Source organism: Herpailurus yagouaroundi, unplaced genomic scaffold (assembly GCF_014898765.1).
Source record: "Herpailurus yagouaroundi ecotype Mexico unplaced genomic scaffold, PumYag 210, whole genome shotgun sequence".
NCBI lineage: Eukaryota > Metazoa > Chordata > Mammalia > Carnivora > Felidae > Herpailurus > Herpailurus yagouaroundi.
In genome coordinates this window covers 4,764,945-4,777,105 of record NW_024412441.1, presented here as the reverse complement: position 1 = coordinate 4,777,105, position 12,161 = coordinate 4,764,945, and the positions used below count along the sequence as shown (strand labels likewise).

The 12,161-nt window shown below is 38.6% G+C and overlaps 1 protein-coding gene across 6 annotated transcripts in view; it reads left to right on the top strand.

The window, feature by feature from the left end:
• CCDC85A (coiled-coil domain containing 85A) overlaps positions 1 to 12,161 on the top strand; it is a 206,787-nt gene that overhangs the window by 185,189 nt on the left and 9,437 nt on the right. For 2 of the 6 annotated variants that reach the window (XM_040453673.1, XM_040453674.1), the window contains exons 4-5: positions 8,768 to 8,902; positions 11,946 to 12,065. The exons of 2 other annotated variants lie outside the window; for them this stretch is intronic. In XM_040453673.1, the coding sequence (XP_040309607.1) occupies positions 8,768 to 8,902; positions 11,946 to 12,065 (255 nt within the window). The remainder of the gene's footprint in view (positions 1 to 8,767; positions 8,903 to 11,945; positions 12,066 to 12,161) is intronic. 2 more of the 6 variants (XM_040453675.1, XM_040453676.1) reach the window with 1 other exon arrangement.

Sequence of the window (12,161 nt, the reverse complement as noted above, 5' to 3'; positions counted from 1 at the left end):
ACTGGGCTCTGAGGGGGTAGTGCTGAGGTATTTAACGCAATCATTAATTGGCTCTGCTCTGCAAGCCAAATGCAGTGTCAAGTAGCGTTCCTTTTTAGCCTCTGCGTATATCCTGGCAATTCAGCTCCGTGCCCTCTCAGTCCCACTTGGGCCTCCTTGACCCCCATTCTTACATGCCTGGAAGTATTCAGATATGTTTTCCTCAACAGACATACCGCCAGTTTTCACTGTTTAATTAACATCAACCTGATTGAAAAGCCATTTAAATGTATCATTCTTATTTTTCCTGGAAATTTCCGTGTTTCTCACTGGGGATTGTATGGTTAACAAAAAGAAAAATTAAGCGCATAAGCTCATTACTTAGAAATCGAATGTATGTAAATGCAATTGTTCACATTTCCTACCTATTGTTTAACAGCTAATTTTTTTTTAAACCAGGCCTTCATTGTTATTCTTTGCCGTCATTCTGGCTACAGAGTACAGAGACACAGGGTGTTTGCTGTCCTAGCCCTTTCAAGATCCCTTTTTTCTGGGGTTTGCCCTCTCTGATTCTTGTAAAAAAGTATCCTGTTAACTTCTGTAATTACTTTCATTCACTTATTTGGGGGGGGAGGGGCTATATTTATATATCTGCAACTTTCACCTGGAGTCACAGGTATTTAAAAATTACTTTGTTATTCTCCCAAGAGCATGATATCGCTTGATGGGATATTCTCACCCTGACATGAAGTTAAAATCCTTTACAATTTAAATATTTTACAAACCCTCACATGCCAGAAGAAAAACATTGTGGGAGTATCTGTGAGAAAGATGTTTTTGGGCTTTACATTGTTAATTACCTCTTTGATCTTGATTTTCAAATCTGATGGAGTTAGATCCATTACTTCTGCAGGCATTTTCTAGCCTGGTTAATGGCATGACCATTTAGCTGGTGCCCAGCCAGAAAGCTGGGAGCCATCCCTGATTCCTCTTTCAGTCTTACTGCATACATTCAAATCAACACTAAGGCTCTTAGGGTCCTGCCCTTTAGTCTGTCAATATTATCCTTTTCATTCCTTCTGCTATTGGCTAATGAGCAGTGAGTAGTCATTGCTCAGTTTTCACTTGAACTTCTCTTTCAAGGTCCTAATTGGACCTCATCCCAGCTAGTCTTGTCCCATCCAGATCATTCTCCACGTCATTACTAGAGAGATCTATAAAACACAAATCAGGTCTTGTCACAGCTCATGCCTCTGTGTGGAATAAACTGTAAATCTTTCCTATGGTATAAAAGGTTCTGCATGAACCTCCTGCCTTTCATGTCAGCCTCAGTTCTTGCCACTCTGTCCCTCACATCCTTCTGAACCACTTCTGTTTCCCTGAACATGATGATGTCTAAAATTTCAGATTCTTTGCCTTAAAGTTCTTTGTCACATCTTCTGTGACTCCACAGACCTCAATCTTAGCCATTATTTGGCATAGAAATGAAGAATGAGTGAATACATATTACCTTCTGGGTTTCCCGAGCTGGGAACACTTGGATACTTACAGATTGGCCTACACTTAATGAAGTTAAGGATAGCATCTCTTTTGATGATATTTTGTTTTCACCACTTGATGTTTCTCATTACGTAATCATTTTGGTGAGAATCAGCATATACTTTGGATGTCCTGGTAATAAAGTCTTTTTCTACTTTTGGTCTACCAAGTGTCTCTAGTGATCTGTCCAGTTACTGTTTTAACATATTTGAGCTTTACTGTGGCTTTAGAAATAGAAGTAATTTAATACTTTCAGGATAAATTTATTTTGCTCAAATATGAGTAACTGGGTAATGAGGGGAAGAAAATAATGGGAATTTAGGTAGAGTTTAACTTGTGTTGACTTGCCAAAATACAGACCATCACAAAAATGGCCTTTCACTTTTTTCAGGCCATGCTAGCACTCTACAAGTGTGCTTTAGTTACTTGACAAGTAGTTGAGTATCTTCTGATTACCAAGTGTATGGACACACAAGTAAAGCATTTATACACTTATTTTTGTAATGACAAAGGAAAAGCCACACAGTCTCACACATAGATTTTGACCATCCTATAACACAAAGTTTATTGAGCAACTACTGTGTGCAGATAGGGTGCTAATCATCATGATTACAAAGTACAGTGACCTTAAGGAGCTCCAAGATATATGAAATAGTACTGTAAAATGTGATAGGGCTTAACATTGAGCTATGAACAAGAGTCTTGTCAGCTCATCTGAAGGGGAGTGGTCAGAGTAATACTTATACTCATCTGTTAAACAGTGAAAGTAAAGTTCACATGGTCATTACTTGTTCATTAGTGGAGCCAAGAATTAAGCAACTTTTCAAGATACCTAATCCAGTATTAGAGTTGGAGAGAGGATATGAATATGAATGAATATGAACCAGAATGAAGGGAGTGACATCCTGGATCACACTGGGATAGGACAAGAAAGACACATCCAGAAAAGTATTACAGAAACCCAAACTCAAGAAAGTTAGAAGAGGAAATAAACTATTATCTTAATAACTGTGTTTATCTGGAGCCCTACTGTGTTTCATTTATAGCATGACTCCTATAGTATTCCAAAGTGAATTGTCAGTAATTCTCAACAAATTCTCTAGGAGACTTTGATAAAATCCCAAGTTTCAAAATCCTTGGGTATTATTCTAGATGCAGATTTTATGTAACTGTTGTGGCCACAGTTACGTACCTTGAATGGAGAAAGTCAAATGAACACAGAGCTGATGTTCAGCTGGCAAACACCAGTTCATCTGTATCAGTTATTTATATTCACAGCTCCCGCCAAGACCATGGGCCATTCCAGACAACCTGATCCTCGCCAGAATCTCCTTGCAGCCCAGGAGCTAATCAGTGGGTACACAGAACAGAAGGAGATCTCCAGGATCCCAATCAAACAAATAAACAACAACAATAACAACAAAATTATGGAACATAAATTATTGAGAATAGCACCAGGCCAACAGGTAGTGTCTTGATAGGTATTAACATGTAGTAGGAGCCCATCTTAGCTAGTCTTAATAATCTTGTAAATTACAGCATTTAGGAAAGTCCTAGCAGGTAGTAGGAGCTTAGTAACCAAGTACTGTTAGGACTCGGACACACCCTCAAGGAGTCTTCTACCTACTGAGGAGACAAACATGTAAACAGAGTACAACCCTTAGCCGTGTGTGAAGGAAAAAATGGTCGCCGTTCATGTCTGGATTTCTGATTTCCCTCTGCACGTCACACAATGCTTTCTTTCTGCACTGGGATGCTTCACGTGTGAGGGCTTTCATTTCTATTTTCTGGCAATTGTATTCTTTCCTGGTGTGACTGCTTAAAATTGATTGCAGAATCTTTACCTGTTGTATTGCTAAGGAAGCTTTATCTTCTTTCATAATTTCCACAAAGCACCTTCTGCCAATTTTACTCTCTGTGGGATTGGTGTCTTGATTTTTAAGGTGCTTGCAGCATGCTCTCCTCTCCACTCAGGGAGCTCTTTGTTCTTTGGACCACTGCCCTGTGCTACCCATTTGTATTTTGTTTCTGCTAGCGTTGTTAACAGTAGGATGTTTGGGGTATTTTTAATTCTTACCCTTTTGTTAAAAAGAGTAATTTCCTACTTGGGGTGGAGATATGGACGTCTTTATACTTAGACCACTTGAGGGGTGAAGCTTAGTGAATTTCCTTTAAAATCATCACAAGCTCCATCCAGATCACATGGGCGACTTGTCCTCATATGCAAAGTCTGCTATGGAGCTGTCACCAGAAATTTTGCTTTATAGTTTTCCAACACAGTTCTTCTCTAAATCAGTCTCTCAGTTTCAGCACTATTGACATTTGGGGCTGGATAATTCTTTGTTGTGGGGAGGGTCTTGTGCATCATCAGGCGTTCAGCAGCATCCTTGGCCTCTACCCATAAATACCCATAGAAATCACCCAGTTTTGGGAACCTGGGTGGCTTAGTCGGTTAAGCGGCCAACTTGCACTCAGGTTTTGATCTGGTGGTTCATGAATTCAAGCCCCACATCAGGCTCTGTGCTGACAGCTCAGAGACTGGAGCCTGCTTCTGCTTCTGTCTTGTGTCTCCATCTCTCTCTGCCCTTCTGCTCACACACTCTCTCTCTCTCTCTCTCTCTCTCTCTCTCTCAAAAATAAATAAACATTAAAAAAGAAATCACCCAGTTTAAACAACTAAAAATGTCTGCATTTTTGCCAAATGTCTCCGCTGGAAGGCCAACTTGCCCCAGGTTGAGAATTACTGCTGTCAATAATAAATATGTGAAAGTCGATTGACAAATAAGTTATAAAATGTGATTAGCAAACACATTCATGATAATGACAGCAAATATTTGCAGAACATTTAATGTGGGCCAGATACTGTTTTAAGAGCTCTTTTCATATAAGTAGCCTCATAGAGGGAGGGACCATTGTACCATTATTACCCACACTTTACAGATGAGGAAACTGAGGCTCAGAGAGGTCATACAACTGCCAAGTGTCCAATCAAGACTCTGAACCCAGGCAGTGTGACCCTAGAGTCAATTATTTGAATTTACTGTGCAACTCTTTAAACAAAAAGTTACTGGATTAGATACCTACGTGGCATAGCATGGGCTATTACCTTTGGTAGGTGCTCAGTAAATTAGTTAAGTGAATAAATGAATATCTAAAAATCCAGGCAATTATAACATTTTAAATCAGTATTGAATAGATCCCTTATTTAGTTAATTTAAAATTTAAAAACATGCTTTTCTTTGAATACAGTCAACTGAATATCATGTATTAGAGCAAAGCTGAGGGTCTCTTAGTATTTTGAAACTGATTCACAGGAATGTTTTAGAAAAAGTTTGTCAGGGTTACCTCTACAGTTTCTCGTAAGCTTCTGTTTGTGTGCTAGTGAAATGTTGTAGTATTTCAGAATAAAGACTGGTCAAACTGAACAAATTATTTTCCTGATGAGATTAGCAAAGCAGCCGCCCTTGCCTCATAATAAGGAGAGAAAATCCATCCTTCCTCCCAAACTAGGTATGCATTCTGATGAGGCATGATGCACTATGTGATAGTTTGACCTAGCTTCAGAACTTATTAAAAATTGAACATCTTTAACTAACAGGAAACCATTTTAGCCGATCAATGTTTAGCTTTCCATAGTTGGCTTCCTATAATAGATAGGAGGGTTGGGCTCCAAAGTTTGTTACAAATGCATTGCATCTGATTTATATCTAAGTGGCAAGCCTGCATTTTGTGTGATAAAATATAAAAACATTACGTTTTTTGTGTTAGAGACTTGAATATGTTCTTTTGTAAAGCAAAAGAATAGAAACTTCCAGAGTGTTAATTAAAATAACAATATGTAAAATATAACCATAAAATAGCAAGAAGACCACTTAATCACAATTGCTTCATCTTGCTGGTTCTCTTAAAATTCATATTATTAATTATAATAATTTTACTCAGCAAAGCCCTAAGTAATACATTTTCTTATTGTTTAGATGATCTTTTAAAAAATTTGAGTGGCTTTTTTCCCCTTAATTCTGAAGAAGTCTGTTATTATAAGGACAATACTAGAAAATATCCCAAATCTCAATTTTCTTGGAAAAATGTCTTCCATATCATGTGATAAAAGGCATAACAGTACCAATATATTTTATCTTCTTCAGTGATAGTGAGGGATATTTTTGTTTCTTGATCTAGGAGTTTGCTTACAGCATTAGAATTCATGATTTCTATAATGAGTACTTACCACATAGTAAGTGATCTGTAATCTACCTCCCACACAGTCTTGATGCAGAGCATTACTTTGCCATAGCATTTAGAGTGGTCCATCATGATACCTAAATTAATTTATGGGTTACCCCATGTACCTGTATATAAAGTGGCTGCTGAGTACACAGACTTCTACTGAAATAGTAAGGTCATTCAAGCATTGTTTATGAATTTGGAATTTTGGGAAACCACAGCAAACAAAATTAAGCAAAAAGGAACTTGTCAGAAAATAGAAAGTGACTTTTTTAAGGTTTGGAATTGTCCTGGTTGATAGCCAGATCTGGGTTCCCCGACTTGAATCTCTGAAGTTGCCAGAAACAACTCTGTCTACGGAGGTACTGAAGGCTTACTTACTATGTTTTATGAAGCAGTCTTCAGAAAATAGCACGGCTGACAATTGTAGAGCTAGCAAAGAGCCAAGCCTTCATTAGTACATAAATACCATTCAGTTTATTTGAAGCCTAGCATGATGGCCAGTCCAGAACACATTTTTCCATGACCTGGAAATTTTTTTAAAAAGCTCCCAACAGGAGTAGAAAGTCAATAATCCTGATTCTAAGAGTATCTTTCCCTTAAAAATGGCTATACCATCAACTAGGTTATACTTGCACAAAAATCTGGTCCATGTATATTGCTCCCTCCTATGAGATTTAATAATACTATGCAGTCTATATTTAATTTGTTTTAAAGGAACCCTTTGCAAGATGCTAAAAGGCACAGCTATTATTTCATGTTGTATCTACTTTCCAAAAGTAGGGAAATATTATAGTGAAACGGCTACTCTTTCCAGCATGCTTCTACATGGTTAGAGATGTTACCTTAGATTTCATGGTTATGATAATAAGCTTAGTACAATGGAGAGGCATAGAGGTTCGATCTCACTACACATTAAGGAAGAATGAAAGTGGGACTCTGGCTATGTCTTACTCAGTCATTGAATCCGAAAACATAAGATCTGAGAGATGCATGAGTCATGAAGGGAACCAATGGAGATAGGACTTGTTCGTAAAAAATCTATGGTACTTTTTAGGGGGCGCCTGGGTGGCTTAGTCGGTTGAGCTTCCGACTTGAGCTCAGGTCATGATCTCACAGTCCGTGAGTTCGAGCCCCACGTTGGGCTCTTTGCTGACTGCTCGGAGCCTGGAGCCTGCTTCGGATTCTGTGTCTCCGTCTCTCTCTGACCCTCTCCTGTTCATGCTCTGTCTCTCTCTCTGTGTCTCAAAAATAAATAAACATTAAAAAAAAAATCTATGGTACTTTTTGATGACCATCTCAGAATTAGAACTCTACACATTGGGGTGAGAGGTGGATTTTAAGCCATAAACCATATTATAAAAAATTGGATAGAATTCTTTTGGTGATGGAAAGAAATTAGACACTGACACATGAAATGATTACTGAAAGAGCCACTTTCAAATCTGTGTTGCTACAATGAAGTGATTGTCATAGTCCAAATGTATAATTTTCTCTGTTATATATGAGGAATATGTGTAGCTGACTTGTTTAACAGGTAACTGGTACTGATTCCATAGATTCAGAAGAGAGATTTGTGAGTACCACTCCTCTTTTTCACTTTACTTAAGACCATGGCACATTTTCTTTATTGCTCAGCTCCCAAATGTTAAAGAAGAGTGACAGACCAGTGCTGTTCACAACACAGTACACACTTGGAGGAGAAGAGATCAGTGAGAACTGAAAAATTATGACTGAAAACCATTCTTCAGCCTCCTAAATTTAAACATTCAGACACTAGAATTTTGGGACTATTGTGAATTTTCTATATTTTATTTTACATTTTAAGTTTATTATTTATTTTAGAGAGAGAGAGAGAGAGAGAGCAAGCGAGCAGGGGAGAGGCAGAGAGAGAGGGAGAGAGAGTCCCAAGCGGGTTTCACACTGTCAATGAAGAGCAATGAATGAACTGCAAGATCATGACCTGAGCCGAAATCAAGAGTCAAACGCTTAACCGACGGAGACACCCAGGCACCCCTGAATTTTATATATCTTAAATTTTTTATTTTGAGAGAAACAGAGACAGTGTGAGTGGGGGAGGGACAGAGAGAGAGGGAGAGGGAGAGAATCCCATGTGGGCTTCATGCTGCCAGCACAGAGCCCAAAGCAGGGTTTGAACCCATGAAATTGTGAGATCATGACCTGAGCTGAAACCAAGAGTTGGTCACTCAACTAATAGTCACCTAGGTGCCTCTCTATAGTTAAAAAAAAAAATGTCTTATTCCTTAGGACATGACACACTTAGATAAAGGTCTTAGTGAAAGTTGTTAGGGAGAGGAAATTATGTTCAAGTAAGTTCATTTTGCTTCTGATTATTTGAATAGAATTATGCTGTTTAGTCACAGAAAAAACTGAAATTAGGGGAAAAATTTATTTATCTGCTATCTCTAGTTCTAACCAGTGTAGAAATTTGGAGATTAACTGTTTAATAGAAATTTTGATAATGATGTATATGTCCCTTGTAAAACAGTTATTTTAATGCAATGATGACCTCTTAATTCATTACATACTCTTCAATGTGCAGAAATTTTGCTGAGAATTTGACACGCTGTCAGTTTTTCTAAGTATTATCGACTATATCGACCTACCTTGTATGTCTTAACAAAAGAGCATAGTGCTCCCAATTACGTTTCAAATAATTTCTGTTAAGTTCTGAGGTTACACAATTTAAAATACATGGAAGCCTTACAGTTAATTCTGTATTTCTCACAAGTAAAACCAATAAACAAAGTTGTCTAAATCACTTAGGTTTTTTTTTCTTATAATTTTGGCAATATCATCTACTTCTTTTTGATAGATTAAGAATTAGTTCTAACAGACAATTTATTTTTATTTTCATTTTTTTCCCTAGTTTGAGGTGCATGTTACAGCTTGCCATTGTGGTCATTGTGGTTCATGTCATTAAGCTTCTTGTTCTATCTACTTTCTTGAGACCTGGGAAACAGTATTTTTCTGAGTGATTGTACTATATTGTTCCAAATATAAGGCCACCCAGAATAGAAGGCAACCTCCAACTAGAAACAGCTCAAATATGGAGAAAGGCTGGGGGCCCAGAGCCCGGCGGGTCTTGCAGTGGTGGCAAGGGTGCCGAGGAATAGGACGATGCCTGCCCACTCTCCCGGTGAGTGAAGATGAGCCAGCTGTGGCATTTGCTTGTGCATACAGATGGCTTCTGTTGCTAGAGACAAAGTTACACTGGGGGGAGAGAACAAGTCTGTCCACAGAAAAGAAAGTTGTTGTGTGTGTCTGAGTCTGGGAAGGGAAGCTGGGAATAGAGCCTTTCATTTCCTAAATGGTTACTGTCAGTGTCCGTCCCTCCCCCACCCACCCCCTCCGAACATGGTTGGGGTTGAAAGTTGAGTAACCCCAAGCATTGGAGAAGATCAAAGGTACCCTGCACCTTTCATAAGAAGGAGTTTAAAAGGTCCGGGGCCATGAAAAGGAACTGTCTGTAGACCAGCCCAGAAAATTATTCCTTGCCTTTGAAAATCAATTGCCCACCCAAGAGGTGGTGCATGCACTTTGTGATCATGTGTGGTTTGAAAACCAGTGACCTTGAGTCATGTTTCCAATTTTATTAAGATTTTCTTCTTTTTAAGTTCCCTATCTCCTGAGCCAGTCAGGTTACAATTTAAATAAACAGACTTAATGTTATTGTAATAAATTTGAAGAGACTGTTTAAAATCATTTGTTTTACTAGTATTTCACTCGGCACATTGTAAAAAACATTTCTGTGAAAATGTACTAGTCAACTGAGAGTATGTATGGATTGAACCTAGGTAACTCTCCAAATATTGGTCTGATTCTACCAAGCACATAGATACATAACCTTTTATTTTATGGTAACTAAATGAGACAGGATAGAAGGAAGTGCTTGTTGTGTTATAATCTAGAAAACTATTGAGCACCTGTTGGTGGACAACTTTACCAGGCACTTGCTTACCTTTGCAACTTTACAAAAACCACATAAAATATGAACCTTGAACTTTCTTGTAATTACTAGTCCTTGGCTTACTAAGCACATTTGAAGGACAACTTTAATTCATGAATGAGTTTTCCCCACTGTGCAGGTCCTATTTTAGCTATTATTATTATTATTATTATTGAGATAAAAGAGTGTTTAAAGGTAGAGCAGGACTCGCTTTAAGTTTAAACAGTGCTAAATTACCCAGAGGATTTGGCTTAGGGAAGCTACTTCTCATTGATCTTAGAAATTCTCTAAAACCAAAAGCCCTGAAAGATAGAGGCCCCTTGCCCAAGTAAAAGCATGTTAGGATTATATGTCTGCCATTTTGCCAGGTCTGGGAAGCTAACATTTGAAACAGAAGGGCTGGGCAGCACGAGGTTTGAAAGGAAGAACTGGAAGGAGGGAATCCCAGAGGGGGAGTATTATAGGCTGCCCAGTTAGATTACCAGTCAGAGGGAAAACTGTACTGCAGTAGTGGGTCCTAAATGAGAAGTTCTAAGTGAACTCTGCATAACCTCAGAAGCCTTTTCAAAACCGTTCATAACGGTGGTAGCAGTGGGGAAAGAGAATAGTAGAGGACCAGAGCTATTCGGAGAATAGCTTCCTTTAGAACTCCTTCATTTTGGAAAACTTTCATCTCTACAGAGGATAGGATGACCACAATTTGGTGGTCAAGTTGTGGGGGGAATGGTATGCCCCTTAACTGTCTTTAAGTTTCTACTAAGTTCCCTTCTATTGTTTGTTTCAGGTACTCTTATGTCTGATTTGATCTGAATTACAAATACAGGAAAACCTATACACTTTATCCCCAGAGGGGGTTAGGGCTATTATAATTGGCTTTCCTGTGTCATCACCTGCTATTAATGTAATCATTAGTAGCAATGGAGGACAGACTGGGGAAGTCCCCTAAACGTCATATCCCACAGCTTCCTCTCCCCGTTGATTAGTGAGGGTGGGGAGCAGGACGTGCTTTGATTGTATAACTCTTTGAGCAAGGAAAGAACATGGCTTCAGTTGGCTTATGAGGTGGCAAGGATAGCCTTCAAGAACACGGGAAGAAAGGAAGTGACCAGGGAAGGGGGAAGGTACTCCAAATTGCATAGATTATAATTTTTGTAAAAATTGAAGGGGATTGTCAGATTCTCTACAAATGGTATGGTTTGCATAAAACCCATATTTCTCACTGTTGCTGCTCTCAGATTCTCCCTCCCATCACTAAAGTGCACAACACAGAAACACTTCTGTGGGTGCTGGAAAATAAACGTCTCATCGCAGTTGTTTCCTGCGTTTGTGAATCCACACATGTACCTTCAGTGTCTCCTTCTCGGGGTATTAGAGTCCTAGGATTGAGTGAAATGGAGCAGTTATTAATCTATTAGGCATGAAAAAATCAGATTTGTTGATGGACAGAAATTAAAATCTCTCAGGCCCTTTGGGTGTAATGATCACCCTAAAAACAGGTTTGGAGACTTTCCATTTGGCTGCTTTTTTCTAGGAGGGGAAGTAACTGAAGTTTTACTTTTTCCCAGTTACTGTATGGGTGACTGCAACCCTCACAGGCCAAATTAATAGGGCCTAAGTTCTGGTTTTTCAGCAATTAAGTCAAAGAGTCACTAAAGTACAAATATCTAATTTGTGACCTGTTTTGTTTTTCATTTTTTAAAAAACCAAAAATATTTTTTTCCTTAAAGAAAATGTTGAATTTGGATGAATCTCGTTGAAAAATGCTCCACTGTAGGTCTTTACTTCAAAGAAGGGTTTTATAAGACACACCATTTCTCCAATGCCAGAATGTGATGTGTCCGAATTTTCGGAGACATATGGAATATAGCATTTGTCTTGCTGAGTGAGCATGTTTAACTCAGCTGCTAACTCACAAATTCCCTACTCTTGAGCATCTTTAAGTTTCAAGAATCATTCCTGAAATATTCTTAACGGGCATTCCTTAGGGGGCATTGCTCTCTTTGGCAAATCAGAAATGACATCTAGACCTGCATCGTGATGGCTCTTGGTTAAGTGTTCTTGCTGGTCAAGCAGCGAGTGTATTCTAGTTCACAGGTTGATAGCATCTTAGGACAGGCTAGAAAAAAATGAACTAGCTAATTTTCATTTGGCAGTGAAATTGAATACTGAATGACATCTATGCAGTTCTAAACGACTTTTGTTTTAATAACAAAGTTGTTGATTTTCTACTAAGGGTTCTTTTAGGTTGTCATCAGGGGCTGATGGGAGTAACAGTCCACCCACCTCTCCAGCTAGCTTCAGTGGACATACCACACCTTCTCAGCAGCCTGAACCTGTGGTACATTCTCTTAAGGTAACCAACTGTGTACAACCATTTATCCAGAACTTCAGTTGTGTTGTGGCTTGTTTGCTTTAGTCTGGTAGTCCTCACAGTCTTGTTTTAACCATA